This window comes from Vanellus vanellus (genome assembly GCF_965231255.1).
Source record: "Vanellus vanellus genome assembly, chromosome: 1".
NCBI classification, from domain to species: Eukaryota; Metazoa; Chordata; class Aves; order Charadriiformes; family Charadriidae; genus Vanellus; species Vanellus vanellus.
Window position 1 is genome coordinate 60,577,150 of NC_138905.1, and position 21,224 is coordinate 60,598,373.

Consider the following 21,224-nt stretch of genomic DNA (forward strand, 5'->3'; position numbering starts at 1 on the left):
ATGCACCCCAGGTGAGCGTCCTCGCGTCTGCCGGGGCCGGGGGAGGCGGGCGGGACCGCGGCCGGGAGGGGCGGGGGACGGGCGACCTCGGGCCTTACGACGGCGGCGTCCAGCCTGGACGGGGGGGCGAGGGCGGTGGGGTGTTCCTAAAGCGTTCAGCGCCTCCCGCAGGCCTCGAGGCTTGGCCCCGGTGCTTGGCCATGCCTCGGTCCCGGGGCGGGGGCGGTGGATCCCTCCCTCGGGCATCGGCACCCTCAGCAGCCCTTTGGGCCGGGGAGGGGGGGGATATATCCCCTGTCCCGCCGGGTTGCCGGACCCCTCAGCACCGTCCCTTGCAAAGCCGTCCCTGGAGGCAGGTGGGGCAGTTGACAAGGGCAGGGGGGCACACGGTGCAAGAACTGGGCAGAAGCATGATGAAAGTCGGTGTCTTTATTTGTGTGGCTTGGACCTTTGGGTTAAACTCGCGTGAGTTTGGTGTATTTGGCCCTTTTTTCCAGAGTGAGCGGTACCTTTCCTCACTGGAGTGGCGATTCAAGCTCCAGCTTTCCGTCAGTACTGCAGAGCTCGGGCCTGCTGCTTGCCAAGGGCATGTGGGAGGCTGGGGTCAGCGCGGAGGCCCTTCGGTCTTGTTGCTGGTGGTGTGCCCGCTGTGGGGGCAGCTGGTCTTTCTGACCCTACAAACTGCTGGGGGGAGCTGGTGTGTGGGCAGGAGTGCCCAGATGGGCAGAGCTAAGGCCAGGCAGAGCTCGCAGAGTTGTTGACAAGTGTCTCCTTGGTGTCCCCGTCCCCATGAACTGGTTCGAGCTGCATACGCGGCTTGAGACCCCAGAGGACGGATGGTTTCTCCCGAGGCTGGGGTTTTGGGTTGTTTGGCAGCCTGGTGGTTTCCACAGCGCTACAGCCACTCATGTGGTGTGTGCCTACTTGAGTAGCTTGAGAGATGCAGGCACGCAAGAGCCACTGGTTGATTGCTTGGAAATGATGTTATCCACGGTGCCAGTTTTTAATGTCATAGGAGCATGTGCCATGTCTGCAGAACAAGACTGAGGCAGCCTGTTAAAACTCTGTACAATGGCTATTCTGCAGAAGTGACTCTTGTCACTATTGGCCTGGTTTGAACTGATGGTGAATTAGACATTTTGTGTCCATTACCAGTTTCAAGTGATCTTTCCCCCTTCTCTCCCCTGACTTTGGTTTTTGAACATGAATGTGGTGTCCAGAAGTCATGAAATATAAATCGGATGTTGTTGTCCGAGTAATTGTGACATTCAGATTGCGAATTAATCTGTGTTCACATTACTTTAATGACAGTGGTTTTGACTACAAAGAGTGAGACTTTGTTTTCTGGATGGCAAGGAAGAAGCTATGGTCTGATTTGTCTTTTTGAACTGGCTTTTAAATGCTGGTTATTGCTATCAAATATGATCAATATGTATTGATCATGATGTGACCACAGTGTGAGTGGTTGATGTGCTTTATGCTTAGCTTTCTAAGGCAGAGTTTTTAAGTGTCAATATCTGATTTTGAGTTTGCTTAGCACTTCCTCACCACAGTACAGTCAGTAATCAGGAATGCTCTTGCTTCTGTTTTTCTGTCGTTTTCCCCTCCCCTCTCTGTTCCCTGCTCTCCAGAATGAATGAAATGAACTTGAGTCCTGTAGGGATGGACCAGCTGACCTCATCCTCCGTGAGCAATGCCCTGCCGGTCTCAGGGAGTCACTTGGGATTGGCAGCGTCACCCACTCACAACGCTATACCAGCACCAGGTAATGGGGAAAGCTCCCACAAGGGGTATTGCAGCTAGTGCTCTGTTTTACTGTCACGGGAATGTTCATAACTGGGTAGCAGCAGTGCTTGCTCTGATAGCAAGTCATGTCTTTAGCAGGTAATGAGGTGATGTAGAATTGGGGAAGGGTAGACAGTAAACCATTGCTTATGTGGGCAAAGCAAAAGGGATGTGTGCTTAACAGGCTTATGCCGTAATGGGAGTTGCATTTTGTTCTAATGGAACGGTTTGCATTGTGTGTGGTAGCAGAATCCTTTGAAATATGAACTGTAGCTGCAAATCTGTCTCCACTCAGGTGAAAATAATGATTTTTCACCTGTAAAGCAAAACTGTTTTCCTACTTCTTTTGGTTTTGTTTTGTTTTGTTTTGTTTTTTTTTTTAGGGAGCTGCACAGACAAAAGTCCTTTACAGTTGTAAAGTAGAAGCGGGCCCTACAGAATATATCCAAAAAAGATCTAGCCACATTCAGGCATGCCTCTCAGTGCTGTGATAACTGTGATCCTTTCTTTGAAGGCTGCCACCTTACTTTGACAGTACCACACTGTACTTCCATAGGGAGCTCCCTAGGAATTAGTAACCTCTTTGCTAGCTTGTGTGTTCATAACCTCAAGTAGTTCCATAGCATTTAAATGGACATTTTCTTTTGCAGGCTTGCCTGTTGCAATTCCAAACTTGGGCCCCTCTTTGAGTTCCTTGCCCTCTGCTCTGTCTCTGATGCTCCCAATGGGTATTGGGGATCGAGGCGTGATGTGTGGTATACCAGAGAGAAACTACACCCTACCTCCGCCACCATACCCTCACCTGGAGAGCAGCTATTTCAGACACATTCTACCTGGTAAGTGGTCTGGTGCTGATGGATAGGAACAGAGAGAGAAATTGTTTTAAGAGCCACCTGTTTCTATCCTGAAGCAGGCAAGACTGACTAGTTTGCAGAGCTGTAAATTCCTGGAGTTTGTCTGGAGTCTGTTGTGTCATTTACTTGCCTTTATTTTCAGGTCTCTGTTTCTATGGATGTATATGAAGAGAATTGCAGGGTATTTTCTACTTAAATCGAACCTCTGGTCACTCCTCCTGCTGCTTTGTTTTTAAGATTAGCAGAAAACAAAGCATGCCTATTTTCTATCTCAGATTGCTTTAGTTTGAAAACCGCTGCTTTTTTTTTCCTCCAGTCTGAAGCAGTACTTGATATGTGTGTGATGGTAGGTTACAGTAGTTCAAAGCTCAAAAAGAGCAAGCCATCAGCTGAAGAGTTTAGACTCTTTTCCACCCCTTTAGCGCATGGCATAGGCCTTTGGAAACAAAAGTTAAGAAAACTTAACATACTGATTTCTGTCTTGATTCCTCTCTTGCATGTGTTTTAGAATATAAATGTAGAGTTTTACATGTTAGCATATGAAGACACGGACATTTGATAAATGTAGTCCTTGTTTATTTTTGTAGCTAAGATTGACAGTGTGGAAGGGGGTAGATAAACTTCTTGAAGGTCATGCAGTGAGTGGTGGTGGTTCAGCCTAGGTTAGGAAAAGAAACACAGCAGCCCAGATCTCATCAGCTACCCAATGACTAGTGGCTGAACTTGCCAGCTGCTTAGAAGTAACCTTTAGTACTGCATTACATCCCTGTCCATTTTGTGGGCAAAGAGTAGAGGAGACAGTGCATTTGAGAACGGAAGGTATTTGCCATTTTTCTGAGCTGGAATAATTTATGCAGAAGTGTATTTTTTATTTCTAGTGTGCTTAATGTTTAGCCTGATGTTTCATAGGACTTTTACGTCAGTCATCTTACTGCCTTCAAGGATCCTCGTTGTTCAAGCCACAGGGCAGCATAGCATGCATAAATATTTGATACAGCTGATTAAATTAAACTGTCTGTTTCTTGGCTTAGCCATTTTTAATGGGGTTACGCAGCAGGAAGACTATCCATGCTTGCATGCTTGTATTAATGGAAGTGTTTGAATGGAAAAGTTTTACAGAACAAATGGCTTACAGGGTTCAAGGCCAAAAAGAAACATGCTGACTCAGATCTTGCAGAATCTGCAAAATCTGTCTCTGTCTCCGCTGGAAGTACTGTTTACTTGAATGTGCTGATGTATTTCCTCCAAAGATTTTTTTTTTGCTTTGTCTAACAAGAGAGGTTGGTATTATGTAAATACAGGTTAGTGTTTCTTTGTATCTTAAGTTTCAAGATTGTTTGACATTGAGGATCTTTCCAGAACTACTAGAAAATATGTTAGTGTTTCTGATTGAAATTTAACTGGGCTGTTGTGTTAGGAGAAGCAACATACTTTTCATCTAAGGAAAGAGAGCAGATGGGTCACGATACCTTTGAGAGACTTTATATTGGTCCTTCAGAATTACAGTTGATGATCTCAGAGGTGGACAGTTGTGTCACTTAGTCTTAGAGGAAGGAAGTAGTCATTGTTAAAACTAAAATACTGAAACAAAAAGGGTGTATCCTGGAAAACTGTTTCTGCTTCTCCTAGCAAAGATGAACGAGGGATTATCAAATGTTAGATTCCACTAGCAGTCCTTTGTCCTTTGTGAGCTATTTCTTGAGAATGAAAAATTATGCCTAAAATGTGAAGAACCTCTTTCTGATTCAGTCTCTGTACTGAGGAGCTTAGGTTAGATGCTGCCAGAAAGTTGGCTGTTCAGAGTTTGACAAATTACTAGAGACTTGCTCTGTTGGATGAAAGGTCTGTATTTGTTGTCAAATGATACTCTGACAAGAGTGTTGGGTGGACCTATGTTTGTGAGCCATGTTTTAGAATTAGTGGGTTTTAATTCAGCATAATGTAAAGAGCATGCCTTTAAGGATCTAGGTCTTAATGTACTATGCTGCAATGATGGGGTGTTTTTGTTCAGGATTTGAAAACTGATGTCATCTCACTCTTTTCTTTTGCCCCCTCTCATTCTATCAGGTATCTTATCTTACTTGGCTGACAGACCTCCACCTCAGTACATCCATCCCAACACTATAAATGTGGATAGCAATCCGGCATTGTCAGTCTCCAGCAATCCGGCGGCCCTAGATCCCTACCAGCCCAGTGGAACCGTGGGGCTGGAGCCAGGGATTGTCTCCATGGACTCCCGCACAGTGAACACACATGGTGCTCAAAATCTGCATCCTAGTGACAGCCACGAGGTAGCGCTGGATACTACAATCACTATGGAGAGCGTTTCGAGGGTAACCAGCCCCATCTCTACAGATGGGATGACAGAGGAGCTTACGATGGATGACGTAGCTGGGGATCATTCACAGATCCCAAATGGCTCCCGGAGCCATGAACCTTTAGCCGTAGACACGGTGGGGAGTAACTTGACATCGGACGCCGTGGGACACGGTGGTGTCATTCCCATTCACAGTAGCACTTTGGAACTCCCTGTCGTCATGGAGCCTGACCACATCGCCGGGCGGGTGACAGGAATATCGGACAGCACACTAAATGACTCCATTCATACTGTGGCCATGAGCACCAACTCCGTGAGTGTGGCGCTCTCTACCTCACACAACCTAGCTTCCCTGGACTCGGTAGCCTTGCATGAAGTGGGCCTCAGCCTCGAGCCGGTGGCAGTGTCTTCCATAAATCAGGAAGTAGCCATGGGACCAAGTCACGTGGATGTGTCTGCAGACAATCTTGCCTTTGTACCATCCTCTCTGCAAATGGAAGACTCCAATTCAAACAAGGAGAACATGGCAACCTTGTTTACTATATGTGAGTTGGCATTTCCTGCTTTGTTGGGGTAGGGTTTGTTATGTAGCTATTGTCTGGTGGGATGACAGGACTCTTGTTGCTAGTCATACAGATTTCTGGTGAAAGAAACTTAGTTATTTAACAAGTTCACGAAAGGTGGAATAACTGCAGTGGCAGATAAACCTCACTGAAATGTTGCTAGTTGGAAGTAGACATAATAGGATGTTTTAGCGTTGTTCTCTTTGTATCCATCTCCCATGTCGCCTTGAGGTTGGCAGTCAAGTTCTTTATGAACCTCTTGCCCTGTGTGGATATGCTGATACTATCTTTTGCAATGACACTTTTGTTCCTCTAAAGTCATATCACAAATGACTCTACTTGCTCCATTAAAAAAAGAAAACAACCAACAAACACCACGACAAGCCATACGTTTCATCAAGTGGGTATAGGTGTTGAGAATGACGTTATGTGATATTGCAAAATTGTTATTAAACCATGAACAATCCCTCCTGAGAGGGAGGGAAGTTTTTAATATTTCTATTTATTGTCATCAAAGGACTTCAGTCCAGAGGTTAGTTGATCTCCTAGGACGAGAGGAGCACTGGATGTTGCACTCTCTCAATCCTGTAATCATTCAAGGAGTGGTGTTTGAGAACTGTGAAGTTCTTGTTTGCTGGGACAGAGACTTGGACTTCCACCTGCAGCATGTCTGGTTTCCCACCACTGAAGCGTAAGGCCAGCTTTTATATTCAGTTTTACTAGTTGTGGTAGCATTGTTGAGTGCACCTGTTGCACGCAACCTGGCCCTACAACTGCCAGAGCCTTATGACAAGCTTTGCTTGCTGAACATTTTTTTAATAAATGGAAAGAAATAGTGCCTTGGTTAGCAATGGGAGAGGTGCAGCTTAGTGCAAAGTGTCTAGTCAGACATTTGAATTGAAACTTTTATTCTGTGGGATAAATTATAACTTAAAATGAGGTGGGTGTATAACTATGATGAATTTACAACCCATAGAGGAAGAGTTTTACAGTCGATGCACTCAACTTCTTACAAGCGTCTGTTGTGTGTTGAACAAATAATGATCAAAATACTATATCCAACATGCTCATGGTGAAATCACTTCTCTTATTCACCTAAGTGAGATTTGATGTGCCAGCTATTGTTGCTATACTTAAAATAGTCCTAAGCTGTTTCGCAGGTGATGTTCCCCATTGGTAGGAAGTTATAATGGCTATTGCATACCTAGTACTTTCATGTGATTTGCAAAATAGATCTTTGATTTGGGAAGGTTTTAAATTTTAACTTTTTGTTGTTGTTCTTAAATGTTTCCTGAATAAAATATGAATTTGTGTCCAGACAGGTAATAGCAAGGAGGAGGAGTTGTTTTAGAGCCTCTTGGTGGTTTTTCCTCACAGAGAAGGCAGGAATCAGTGCCTCTTTCAGAAAACTTTTCACTGTTCCTAAGCAGGAAGAAAAAAGTGTGCCTTTGCTACAGTCCTAAATATTTGTGAAACCTCTAAGTAGTTGTTTTTTTGACTATCTTTGCTTACAGTTCTGGGTACCCAAATCAGAGAAGTAATCACTGGGATGATTTATTTTTTTTTTTTCATTCTTCGGCAAGGAAAGAAACAGAAAGGAAATGGTGTATTTTGCTTCCTGTAGAATGTAGGAATTTTATTTTCAACTTATTTAAAATGTATGAATCCCTAAACCTTTCTAAATGGTAGTGTCACGTGTCTAGAACTTGCTTTTCTTTCTCTTTGCCTCTTCTTGGGGCTAGTCCACAGACCCGTAGTGGTGTGTGCTACACAATGCTTAAAAACAACTGTTGTAAGCAGTGTTTCTCATTACTCAGCTCTGGTTGTTGTCATTGCTGTATTCCTACGTGCCATCTGTGCACATGAAGCAATTCTTATATAGGCTCTACCTAATAATTTTCTGAGTACCTTCCTATCCGTAATTGTATAGTTGCTTAAACTGTATTTTGTATGGGGTCAGATTCTGGTACCCTGATGTATGCAATGTCCCCCAAATCTCTTGAAACAAATAGTAATGGAGCTGCTGTTTATGCCTGCTGAAGACTACTTCTGTGATAGGTCTTTTATACTGGAGTTGGGCCATCAAGAGGCCAAAGAAGGTCTTTGTGGGAGATTCTGCTTAATTAGCTGAGCACCTTTTTTCAGAAGAAGAATGATTTATTAGGAGAGTGATTGCTGAGTAGGTGTGGGTTGCTCCTTTCATAGAAAAGTAAAATGACATAGTTTTTCTACACAAGAGCATTTCATGCTGTACTTTTTCTCAATTTTTTTAGACTGAAGACTTTAAGTGGTTTATTTTTCAGCAGTACTTCTGCTGAATGACAGATTGGGAAAGTGATGCTACCGATTCTTCTTGGGCTTTTGTTTTTGTTCCATTCAGTGGCATCCCATAGAGGTGTACTTTATGAGTTTATCGAAGTAGGTCCTTCAAAAGCAGCAGCGAGGTCAGTTTTTTGCTGCCACGAAGATTTGCACATTGTCTGAATTTAAATGGAGATAAGGGGATTTGTGGGTTCAAATTAGAAAAAAAAATATAAAGAAGACCTTACTGTTCCTTTACATGAATATCCTCGAGGTTTTACATGCAAGAAGACTCTTGTGTTCCTGGTAAATTCCAAAAACACAACCAGTTAGAACATGTTTGGTTTGTTATGGCTTGGATTTTTCTGCCAATAAGGGTGATTTCACCTGTGATCAGAAAGAAAATGGTTCTTCCATCATTAGCTTTACTGCCAGCTCTGGGGAGACTACCATCAGTTTTGCAGTAGGTTTGATGAGGAGCGGACTGTCCCATTGCTGGATTGCCTTGTAGGGATAGTCTAGAGTCTAAATGATTAAGTTACCATTAGGGAGGCAGATGGAGTTTGTCATATTTGACCTGAATTGGATAGAAACAGTGACGTGTACATTGGTGCCAATATAACTGTATGGTTCGTATTCTTCTGAGTAAAAGTTAGTAAAGCAGATGAGTTAAATCAGATAGAAGCGGCCTTTGCCAGGAGCTAAGCAGAAACATACTGGTACGGAGTGGATTGCACTGTGTGGGCTGTTGCAACTTTTTCATCCCTGTTGTCCTTTCTTCTCTCTGCAGGGTGCACACTGTGTGACAAGGCGTATCCATCGGACTGTCCAGATCACGGGCCCGTCACCTTTGTCCCTGACACCCCAATAGAGAGCCGAGCCAGGCTTTCTCTCCCTAAACAGCTTGTCCTCCGGCAGTCTATCATGGGAGCTGAAGCGGGTAAGAATCAGATTCCAATATATTCCTATGCAGCAGTTAAAAATACTCTCGTTGCTGGAAATCAAAAACCATAGGGTATTTAATGTGGGAAAGAAACACTGCAATAGAGAGGTGGTTCCCTCTTCTGTAATCACCCTGACTTACTTTGTGCAAGAGCTTCTTGTCCTCTGGTTACTGCTTAGACTTCAGCTAGGCTCTAGGGATGCTGCCACAGAGCGTTACTGAAACACTTGATAAGGTCAAGCACAAGCAAGGTATGGTGTTTATTTTTATTGTGTGCTAAACAGCCCATGCACAGGTTTGATAAAGAAACATTACAGCAATTGGAGTTTTGGGGAAGATAACAATTAGAAATAATGGAGGAGATTTCTGTCTGCTTGTTCATCAGTTTGGTTTGCTACCTGTGTGTCTTCTGGATAGTCTTATTGGAGAATTAATCACGAGTACCTCTTTTTTTTTCTTTTTTTTTTCTTTTTTTTTTTTCTTTCCTCCCTCCCATTTACATTTGGCATGTAGACTGTGACCTTGTCATTGGATGTGGACCTTGTTACTGTATTTCACGCCATTGTCACCTGGAAATTGAAGAGTACAGTGCAATACCCTAAGGATCTGAAGGCTAGAGAAGAATGTGATTATTGGCTTGCTTAGCAATGCTGCTTGTTGAGAGTAGATTACATCTGTTCTTTTCAAGCTGCACTAGTTTCCAGTTTATTCCTAAAGGCTATTCAGTGTATTCATGTAGACCTATATATATATATATATGAATGTTTAATAATAAATAATATACACGCAGGAATCCCTCTGCCCATGACAGAAATACAGCTGCCTCTGGGGAGAAATGCAGAAGCTGCTTAACAATGCCCAGCAACAATTCTGGAAATTCCTGGGGATTAGGTAGGCGAAATGTAGTTACTGAAACTAGTATTTTCTGCTTCTGCAGAAAGTGCCATGAAAACTTTGATTGGTACAAGTGGCTAGGATCTTAGTTTTGTAGCTTACTAAAAAGTAAATTACTTGCTTTCAACAAACAAAATAAATATTTGTAATTAAAAACAAGCGGCTCCCAATAGTGTCATGTGGTGGTGGTGGTTCTTGTCTCTGCCTTAGGTGTGTTTTATATGTGAAGTAGAAGCTTTGATGATCTTTTGCCTAGATATTACCCTCGGAGCGTTATCTTGTAAACCTCCCACCTTTTTGTTATGCATGATTAGCTGTTTAAATAATTGATTTCTGCAGATTTTGGTCTTCTACTGATAGGTGTGTGGACACGAGAAACCATTCCTGTAAGGACTTGTTTTGGACCTTTGATCGGGCAGCAGAGCCATTCTCTGGAGGTGGCTGACTGGACAGACAAAGCAGCTAGTCACATCTGGAAGGTCAGTGGATGTTGTGGCTCTCAGAGTCTGCAGACCCACCTTCATCTGCTGAAAGCCACAACATGACACAGCAGCTTTAATATTCTCATCCTTGCCAAAAGTCGAAATTAATGCAGTTTGATTGTTTAATACTTAATATCAGCATAGCAGAGCTGTGTACCATGTAATATGTTGGAAATCAATCCTGAAGTACAACAAACTTCTTTAATGCCTTTTTTTTCAAAGGGCTATATGCGGTTTCCAGTATTTGTGTGGAGTTGCTGCAGAGATTGTATATGAATTACTAGGCAGCAACTGTTTGTTTGGTTTGTATCATTGTTTATTGAAAGTTCCCCCAGGTGATGAATTTGTTGCAGGAAAGCTGCTTTAAAGCTTTCTTTTTCATATTATTTCATGTTGAGAATGTAAAATTAATCTATATAAATACAACACATACTGTTTGCCCAGATATTATTATTCACAAGACTTGGCTTGTAAGAAAAGCAGCCAAATCTATGTCTGCTGGGAGCTAAAGGTGGTGTGTGGGAAAGATGCTGATAAACAGTTTTTCTGGCCTCCTGGGTAGCAGAGAGGTCAAGATTTCTGTGTGAAGGGGAAAGTAATGAGGAAGAACAGGGCTGTGGTCTTGGCAATGGCAATGGAGACCTCCTGGCTCCTTCTAGGTAAACATGTCCCCTCCTAAAGAAAGAAGCTGGCTTTCACTGTGTTTGTTGCTGTGTTTTGTCCTAAGATTGCATTTGTTTTTTCCTGGTAGATCTATCACAATGGTGTCCTGGAGTTCTGCATTGTTACAACGGATGAAAATGAATGTAACTGGATGATGTTTGTACGCAAAGCCAGGTGAGAACCACCTGTACTGTGCTAAATAGCTTGGAGTCTGAGTTGCAGGCTTATAGGAGGCTGTGCTGGAGAATGTGCACTGCTGCACTGACTGCTCAGATGGGTAATGAACTTGGATCAAGGGACCTTCGGGAGTTACCTAGGCATCTTGGACTGGTGGGGAGAATGAAACAGAACACCCAGTGGAGAATGTTATGGAAAAAACAGTATAGATGCTGTAGTAAAACAGCCCCAAACCTGCTCATGGACTTTGTTTCCCTTGTTCTAAAGCTTTAAACCAGGTTCTTTTTATATTAGCTTACTGTGTATTAGCTTGTTATTGTCTTCCCTCTGTCCCGTTCCTTCTGGATACATCTGTGAAGATGGCGTTGATTGTCTTCTTGATTTTAATATTTTATTATCAAAGTATTCCTGGGTTCTTTTGGCCAAGTTCCAAGCTCTTACAGCTCGGAAGAGCTATCCCTTTCAGTCTTTCTGGACCCTGCGATGAAAACTATCCAGACTGGCTTCAGTATTGCTCCATGCATGGTCCACTGAGAAGGCTGAACCTTTCCTATGGCTCTGTGACACAAAGTAGGTTTCTCTTGCAAATCATTTTGTTGCTCCCATATGCAGGAGTCAAGGAGTTAATGCTTGATCTCTGACTGCAGTGGGGAAGAGATTTTGCTGGTTTCGGATACTGGGAACAACCGTATGCAACATACAGCTTTAGAAGATGAATTGTCACATCTTGGAAATGCTTTTCAGGAGTTATTTTTCAAGATAATTTTGCTTTAAGACTTTATTGATATTTATTTCTCCCTCATATGTTCTCTATTTCTTAAGGGGGTTAATATGCAAATTACATATATTTTAGTAGTGTCTTAAGAGATCATAAACTCTCTTCTCTCAGCCCACTCCAATGTCTATTAATAATTTTCTCAGCAAGATATTGCAGTGGTGTGAAAAACGTATCATTTGGTGGAGCAGATTGGCAGCTCTCAAGGTCCAGTTTTCCTTTACTTTCCTTTAATGAAGAAGGACAGAAGTGACAAACGCAGAAGTTTTTATAATGTGCTGACAAGCACTGACGTTCTCTCATTACCTATTTGTAGGGATTTCCTTCTGTTTTTTTTTTTCTCTCTCAAAAAGTCATTATTTCTGGAGGGTTTTTCTTCATAACTCTTGTTATTGCTATAGGAATCGGGAAGAGCAGAATCTGGTAGCTTATCCTCACGATGGAAAAATTTACTTTTGCACCTCTCGGGAAATCCCACCTGAACAAGAGCTTCTCTTTTATTACAGTCGGGACTATGCACGACAGCTTGGTAAGTAAGCGCTTATCTTTGTTGGCTTTGTGGGGCATACTCAGTTTGAATTTCCTTTTAGTGCCATCTCTGCATACTGTGACTTGGGAGTGAATTATGTTCCTTCTCAGTTCCTAGGGCGGCACGTCATAGTTTCCTTTTCCATTTCAAGACTACAGAAGTACTATCATTTAAAGGAAACATTTCGCTACCTAATTCCACTGATCAGGAGTAAAAGACCACAGTTTCAAAGAAAAAGGGTTGTTTTTCTTCTGTTCATCATCTGGTGCTAAGGGAGTTTTGCTAGCTGAAGATGTTCCTATCCTCTCCCACCTCTGGTTGTGATAGTTTAGGTTTGGTGGAGCTGTGCTCAAAACCATTCCAAAGTTTGGCCCTGCAAAACGTTTGAACTGGCCTACCCAAAATAGCTGAAAAGCAAGCACTGGAGCTGAAAGGAACGGGGGTGAAAATCTCTGCAGCTGGCTTTGCTACCACACACAAAGTGTTAACGTGGATCACGCTCACCCTCTGTTAGGCCTTGCTGTGCCTCATTAAAAGTGATGCTTTTGTGCCCAAAGGTGTCCCCGAACATCCGGACGTGCACATCTGCCACTGTGGAAAAGAATGCGTTTCCTATGCGGACTTCAAGGCCCATTTGAGCAGCCATATGCACAACCACCTCCCCAGCCAGGGGCACAGCAGCAGCCACGGGCCAGGCCACGGCAAGGAAAGGAAGTGGAAGTGCTCCATGTGCCCCCAGGCTTTCATCTCCCCTTCCAAGCTCCATGTCCACTTCATGGGGCACATGGGCATGAAGCCGCACAAGTGTGATTTCTGTAGCAAAGCTTTCAGTGATCCTAGCAACTTACGGACACACCTCAAGATACACACAGGTAAGGGTTGAGGACTTTTACTAGCACACTTATGCCTGTGTTAGTAAAGCAGTGGGGCAGGACCTGTTCTCTCTGATCCCTTGGCAAGTTGGCAGGGTGTAGCTTGTGTCCATAAATCTAAGCTCTTAGAAACATAGAGAATGTTTTGGGTTGGAAGGGACCTTCAAAAATCATCTAGTCCAACCCCCCTGCTGTGGGCAGGGATATCTTTCACTAGATCAGGTTGCTCAAAGCACCGTCCAAACTGATCTTGAATGCTTCCAATGGTGGGGCATCCTCAGCTTCTCTGGGCAACCTGTTCAGTGTCTCGCCACCCTCATTGTAAAAAAAATGCCTTCTTTATGTCCAATCTAAATCTGTCCTCTTTCAGTTTAAACCCGTTGCCCCTTGTCGTGTCACTATAGGCCTTAGTAAAAAGTCTCTCTCCATCTTTCTTATAAGCCCCCTTTAAGTACAGAAAGGCCGCAATAAGGTCTCTCTGGAGCCATCTCTTCTCCAGGCTGAACAACCCCAACTCTTTCAGCCTTTCTTCATAGGAGAGGTACTCCAGCCCTCTGATCGTTTTCATGGCCCTCATCTGGACTTGCTCTAAGAGGTCCATGCCTTTCTTGTACTGGGACCCCCAGAGCTGGGCACAGTATTCCAGGTGGGGTCTCACCAGAGCAGAGTAGAGGGGGAGAAGCAGCTCCCTCGACCTACCTTTCCAAGAATGGCAGCATCCTGACTGCCTGTAGGAATGATCTCTAGTCCATGCCGACCCCAACTAATGCCTGGGCACTGCCTGAGAGAGTGCTGGCTGGCATGGGATAGGACTGTTCAGTGGTGTGGGTGCTTACAGAACAGTATATAGACCTATGCTATGGCTGATTGTGCCATGTCTGAGGGATTTGATGAGTTAAAGTTGATTACAGTTGGGAAGAAGTGTCAGCCTTCGTCTGGGAGACAGAAACCCTTTGTTCCCACGCAGCAGGTCCAGTGCTGGCAGATAAGATAAAACAAGGGTTCCCTTCTGATCATGAGAAAAAGCCAACTGGGTTTGAGAGCTTGTAATGTGAACAGTTGTCCACTTAAACATGAGGCTGAGATCTTTCCCTCTTTTCTACTTGAATTGTTTTTCATCTTAAAGAAATGGCGCAAGACTGAAATTGGTGACTGTGGGGTCAGACTGATGTGTCTACGGCTCAGCTCTGTCGCTCATCAAAACTTAAGAAGTCTGAACGTGCTGTTGACTTCTGTGGGCATTTGGGTATCACTAGAAGCTTTGGGGATAAAGAGAGAATTGCCAGCAGATCAGTGAATGAGCGCCAAAAGATGAAAACAAAATAGTGAAAGATTTTTCAGCTGTGTTAAGAAGAGAGAAAATACAAAGGCATGGTTTTAGCACAGCGTGAGGATAGGGAGAGAATGAAGTTCAAGTACAGGACAGCAATAGACAGTGTGGATATTTTTGCCTCTTCTTTTTCAGTAAGGTTGAAATAGCTGTTGGGAATCACAGAATGCAAATCGCAGAGTTGGAAAGGGAATCAAACTGGGAGTTCAGCGCACTTGAGTCAAGCATGGGAAACTGCGCTCAGGAGTGAGCAGTTTGAATAAACTGATGAAGTACAAATGTGGTATACACGACCACAGGGTACTCAGTGGGATGGGGATTCAAGTGGTATTCAAACTTAGTCTGAATTCAGTGGTGTGCAGGGGTTTTGAACTATTTCTGGCAAAGAATAATGGAAGAACTACAGGTAAAAGTGGAAAAATGGGATAAAACATAGAAGTTACCAAAGAGGCAGCAAGCTTGGTACCTGTGTGTTTGTTACATAAGAGAACTTGTTTTTCTAGACAAAGTCAATGCAGTGTATCAAATGTGGTTGGGCTCCGGTAAGGCATCAGATAAAGTTCCTGTGGGAAAATGGTGGAGATGGGTATGTACTAATGTACAGTGACTAGATGGCTACCACGGTTACTATTTAAAAGGAAGCTACCATTATTTTTACGCAAGAATCCATCCTGGATAAGCCTAGTCTTGTTAAGTGTTTGCCTGAATCTCTTCGCTGGAAAATTTACAAGTCTACAGGTGATGTTTTGATATGCAGAACTGGGAGGTACAGTTGATGTAGACAAGAAGCAGAAAGTCCATCTTGCAGGAAAGGCTGACAGACCACAAGCACTGGAGGAAGAGGAATGGATGGTGTTTAGAAGGACAAAGTGCAGAATCGTGCATCACATGAAGGGCTCAGTGGTTCGCAACAGTAGCATGAAGTGGGTTTTTTGGCTTGGGGGCACAGGGTGGGGGATGAAAAGCTTTGGGAGTGATTAAATGAAGTCAGATGCCTGGGTTTTGCACAGCTAAATCTAGACTGTAACTCGGCAGGCCTTTATGCAGAGTCTGAAGGAACTGCAGGGGGAAACAGGTTCTGTTCACAAAGAAACTGCCTTTCTTCAGGGTAGAATTTTATTTTTCAGAAGTGCTCAGGCTTGTTTGCTTACCCTATTTCTTGGGACGCTGACTGTCAATTTGTGGGTGTATGTATGTAATCCTAGGTCAGAAGAATTATCGCTGTACCCTCTGCGATAAATCGTTCACCCAGAAGGCTCATCTGGAATCGCACATGGTCATCCACACGGGGGAGAAGAATCTGAAGTGCGATTACTGTGAAAAGCTGTTCATGCGGAGGCAGGACCTCAAGCAGCATGTACTTACTCACACGCAGTAAGTGATCTTACAGGATGTGTTGGACTGGCCAGTGCAATAAATAATGAAGCTGAACAGCCCAAGAGGGAGTCTCCAGTTTGCGAATACTTTGGCCAAGGGAGTATAGGTTCATCCTCTAAAATGACAGAGAAGTCAGCCTGGACAAATTCCTCGTTACTGGCTGAAGTTGTTCTATTCTAGTGTTTGCAATATTTTAATGACACAGTAGATTCCAGACGTGCACCTTGTCTTGTGAAAGGGCATTCTGGAGTGCTCATCATTTTGAAGAGTGAGGGCGGTTAGTTGATTTACACTTAGTTCTCTGCTGAGAACTGTTTCCACATCCCAACACGACTATGAAAAATCATAAACTCCTCACTGCTATTCTCACAGAGTGGCTTGTTAGTGAAGTCTCCCTCTCTGTTTGCACCAGGGGTGGGGTGCAGCCATTCCGAGCCCTTACCCAGATCCAATTGCCCCCAGGTCCAATTCATGCATTTGTTCTCCTGCAGGGAGATGCCCACCCCCAGGTCCCCCTACAGGTTTCTCCTGGCCCCTCAGCTCTCTGCCAGGCGAGAGCTTTTGCTGTGAGAATCTATCCATCCTGTTTAGTTACTCCCAATCCAAGGTCCTCCCTTAAAGGCTGCTTTCCACAAAGCTAGTCCCTCTGCTTATTTTGTTTTCAGCATCTGGTTCTTGTACTCACTTGGAATTGATTGCTGCTGCTGTCCTGCTGCCTAGGAGACAGTGTAGCGCAGCTAGCAAGAGAGAGAGAGACAGACTTGCTTTGCTGCTTGTTCTTAGAGCTAGAGCCAGGAGCGCTACTGCTGGGAGGTGTTTTGCACAGTCAGCTACAGAATTTGACTGTTGCAGTCTGGTAAGCCTCTGCTTAGCATTTATACTGAGGGTTGTTAACAGTCAGCAGTTCTGGTTTCTTTTTTGAGTTGTTCTGCTCCCCCCTGTTTATGCAGGGTGGGAAGGAGGGAGACCAACCTTTCCACCATGGCAACATCTCTGCCCTTGCCAAAACAAGGAGCTTAACCAGCATTTGGTCTTACTCAAAAAATAAACAAACAAAACCCTTGTAGAATTCTTTCTCCTTTAAGTTATCATCAGGAAAGAAAAACAGTTGGTTGCAAGCTAGCAGTTAATTCAAAAAGCCTGACTTTTGCCAGTGATGTTGGGGGAGGAGCAGAGAAGAGGGGCTTTGTGTAGGATGTACTGTGTGAGAGAAAACTGAGCACTTCAGTGCTGCAGTAGTGCTGTTATTGCTAGTCTGCTTCTCCTTCAGGTATCCTGAAAGTAAGATTTAGGAGTAAGACTGACCCTTTCACCCCTCCTGTCACCACCCCCTCACTATTTAATACAGTATCAGCTGCCTGGTGGCAGGAGCCAATGGTCACTTTTTCATGTCTTGCAGAGAACGTCAGATCAAGTGCCCCAAGTGTGACAAGCTGTTTCTGAGGACAAATCACCTGAAGAAGCATCTCAATTCACATGAAGGAAAGAGGGACTATGTCTGTGAAAAATGCTCCAAGGCTTATCTAACCAAATATCACCTCACTCGCCACTTAAAAATATGTAAAGGCCCCACATCCAGCCTGTCAGCCCCAGAGGAGGAAGAGGAGGAGGATTCAGAGGAGGAATTAATAGAGTCTATGAGGACTGAAGACTGTAGGATTAACAATGGAGTCTATTCAACAGGTGATGCCCTCTCTGGACACAAATGAAGAAAAGAGAGGGGAAACTTTAATGGATGTTAAAACTGGGGAAGGAGAAAAAAAACAATCTATTCCCATTTCCCCAGTCACCAGTATATGTCAAATAGGAGGTTTCCTTCTATTTTGGTTTCCACACTACCACCGCTTAATAAACTGTCGCCAAAACACTGAATGAGAATGGATCACGCACGTACAAGTGAAGAGTTGCTAAGAAGGAAATGAGATTTTTTCCACACACACTGTGCATACTTCTTTTCCAAATCACTCAGATTAATCCATCCAGTGCCGGAATACATGACACACCTTGCATAGCCCTTTGAGTAAAGAGCCACAAACCAGAAATGTAGTTGAGTGACTGCAGGGACCTGTAAGCCATCTGTCCTTAACTGTCCAAGCCATCGCAATATGAAAAACAAATGAAAAATGGTGGTGGCAGTTGATGTATTTTGCTTTTAAAGACTTTAACTGAAGGATGTGGTTTGTCAATGCTCAGGTTTCCTTCTTGGAAAAAAAAATTTTTTTTTTTTTTTTTTTAAAAAGAAAGCCAGTGAAATCGGCATTTGCAGACAAAGCAATTAATTACCCCGCTACAGAAAATCAAACATTGGCTTTTGGAGAACAAGTTATTGCCTCTTCTCACTCTAGTTCACTAAGCAGGACATGTAAGCAGGAGAAGAGGCAAAGACTGTATAGACTCAGTAAGGAAGAGGCTTACAGATGATCGGACGGTGTTTACAGTATATATTAATTCTTGTGCTGTAAACCTTTTACCACCTAGAACGATGGGAGGGTTTGCTGCTAATATTATTTATGGAATGAAGATGTATTTCATTTGGTTGTTTTGAAAAAATTAAAAATGTGGCTCTTTTCTAATATTATTTTTTGAATATTTACACATTTGAACAAAAAGGTTCCTACTTCTGGTAATGATGCTAAGAGAAATACCACTGCTTTTTCATCAGCTGCCTCTCCCAAGCTTTCCCAGGACAAGATTATGGGTAGGAACAGCTTCATGAACAGACACAGATTGAGCCGCTCTTTAAACCTTGTAGATTTGCTGCGTGGCTCAGAATCAGTAAGCTGAGCTCGCTTGTCCGATAAGGTAATTGGAGGTTCCCTTGTGAAAGAAGCTCCAGTTCTTGCCCTAGACAGCCTAAGTTCAGCTCTACATCTCCCTCTACACTGTATTTCCTAGAGAGCTCCCTGGGTTCTTCACACCTGAAAATGCACAATGCTTGCCCTCTTAGATCAGTAGATGAATAAAAAGCTCCAGTAAGACAGGTTGAGGGGCTTATGTCTAGTCAAGGGAGAGATGTGTTGCTTGCAGCGATGCAATTTCTTCCCAAAACAAAAAGTAACCTAGAATCACAGAATCATTTAGCTTGGAAAAGACCTTTAAAATCAGAGTCCAACTTCTAGAGCTACAGTGCCAAATAATACCAATGATAGATATAACAGAAATTACAACCCTCAAAGAGCTTAACATGAAGCATTTATTTCAAATTAAAGCTTTGAAAAACTTGCAGGTTTTCAGTGGAGAGTACTTGAACAAAGGTTCTTAAGCTTCAAAAAAAGCAATTGTTCATTTGTTGTCCACATTGTTCACCATTGCTTGGCAGAGAAAAGACTGAGGCAGGAATCTCAACACATCCAAAATATTCTTGGTTCCTGCAAAGCCATGCTAAACACCTGGCACCAGACTAGGAACAGCTAAATTTGATTTAGAAGCAGCCACTTCAAGGGATGGGAAAGAAACCTACAGCCCCTGCCTTTTCCCCACCTGCAGTTTGTACTGATAAAATTTATCATCTGCTTTACCTCACCAGAATGAGGGACAATGAGCTGGGGTGGAAAGCAATGGTAAGATCTTGTCAGCTACATGCACTGATGCTATGGCTGCTTTGATACCAGTTGCTTTAATACCCAGGGCATTTTTAAAGCAGCAGCACTTTAACAGACACCTTCCAGTATGTGGAAAGGGAAACACTTCACAGGAGGGTAAGAGTACCATTTAACTTCTGGCCTGGGGTAAGGCACTTGGGTGTTCATTTTAAATATGAGAAAGTTGGTCGAGATATATTCCTTGACTAGGTTCCTGATGCTTTAAAAGAAGTGTTTAAGTCAGTGGTTAGGCTGATACTCAAAATGTTCCTCTGTGCCTTCAGCTTTCAGGCAGAAATGCCTGGGAAGAGCTAAGAACAGAGTAGTAACATGGACAGCGTCTAAGAACAGAGTAGTAACATGGACAGCGTCTAAGAACAGAGTAGTAACATGGACAGCGTCTAAGAACAGAGTAGTAACATGGACAGCGTCTAAGAACAGAGTAGTAACATGGACAGCTTTCACCAGCAACGGTGACCAGCTGCGATCCCTCCCCTCGCTTTGTGTCCTGACAGCCTCTCATACTCTACCAAGTAGTAGTCCCTTATTTCAGTTCAAGTTCTCTAATATATATATTACACTTGGAACTTGACGAAGAACCCAATACACATGCAACATCAGCAGGTGCTGTGGAACCAGGGAAAAGAAACCCTTGATGGGACAGAACTGGGATATTTCTGGTTTAATACTGGTGATCAAAGGTGTTAAAAATACCTTTCAAGAGTCTACTCAGACTCCAACTTACTGCCCAAGAAATACTCTTACGACTTAAAGTTACATAGAAGAACTTTTAAAATCTGTATTAGAAATCTGTAAATCTAGCCTCTAATTAAGGATAAGTTATCTATTTACACTTGTCACTTCATTCAGCTTTTGTTTATTTATTGCACAACTGCTGTTTGAAGTATTTTTCCTGATGCCCTTAGAAGATATTTACCTTCTCTGCAATATTCAAACTTCTGGTAGCAGCAGGACACTTTTCTAGTGACTATTTCATTTTATATATCAACTTTACACGTAGTAGACCCTGTTTCTAATCTCAGGCAAAAGCAAGTGATTTCATCTTTCAAAGCCAGTAATAGAGGGAGGAATTTAAAACTCTTGACTTAGAGCTTAACTACATCACTGTCTGTCTTTGTCTGAGATGAAGAAGCCTGAGGATTGCCGGACACTCGAGTAATTTCTATGAACTCTCACCAAACAGGGGGATTTGTAGAATATACATTAGTTGTAGTCCCATTAATTACTTTGATTTGGTGATGTTTGATCCATCATGATTCCATTGCCGTCTCCGAATCGTTGCTGCTACTGCCGGCCGTGGAGCTGCAAGCCACAGAGCTGGCACTAGCCAGAACATGTCTCTCTCTGTTGCCAAAAACTTCATTCACTGCAACACAGACAAGGGATTGCTTACATGTTGCTGTCGCGGAGGCAAGAGCAGTGCAGCAGGTATAGCACGGCGAACATCAAGGAATGGAAATCCTAACCTGGTGCAGTTTTCAAAGTTGTCCCCCTTGCCCCAAGTAGGGAGCCGAAGCTTACACGTCAGAACAATCTCCTACATACGCTACTTAAATTACAAGTCCTGTTATTTCTCCCCAAGAGCATCTCTAGAGGTTTTCCTGTGCATAATTCCTGTACCTAAGTACTGTGAAATGGATGAGTTCTGTAGAGCAGAACATTAAGTTTAAATAATTTATTTTCTGGTTTTAGTCTCTGGTTTCCATCAAGCTCTTAAAAGCATCCAAAAATTCATGCCATTTAGTTACATGGAGCTACGA

General features: G+C 43.3%; 2 protein-coding genes across 3 annotated transcripts in view; one reads left to right on the forward strand and one right to left on the reverse strand.

Moving 5' to 3' along the window:
• On the forward strand, positions 1–18,429 carry PRDM4 (PR/SET domain 4; the record flags this gene model as incomplete). The annotated part of the gene is made up of 11 exons (XM_082499214.1): positions 1–11; positions 1,632–1,765; positions 2,436–2,621; positions 4,707–5,501; positions 8,611–8,760; positions 10,018–10,136; positions 10,891–10,976; positions 12,156–12,283; positions 12,841–13,155; positions 15,691–15,859; positions 17,262–18,429. 11 exons carry the CDS (start codon positions 1–3, stop codon positions 17,569–17,571), a joined length of 2,403 nt encoding a protein of 800 aa, XP_082355340.1. The 3' UTR covers positions 17,572–18,429.
• The window catches only part of PWP1 (PWP1 homolog, endonuclein), a 22,727-nt gene continuing 16,509 nt past the window's right edge, over positions 15,007–21,224 (reverse strand). Inside the window, exons 15-16 of one of the 2 annotated variants that reach the window (XM_082498181.1) lie at positions 20,691–20,830; positions 15,007–15,048 (exon numbers count right to left, since the gene is read on the reverse strand). In XM_082498181.1, the coding sequence (XP_082354307.1) occupies positions 20,715–20,830 (116 nt within the window). In that variant the 3' untranslated portion in view covers positions 15,007–15,048; positions 20,691–20,714. Of the gene's footprint in view, positions 15,049–19,048; positions 20,831–21,224 lie in introns of those variants that run through there. The other variant, XM_082498180.1, reaches the window with a different exon arrangement.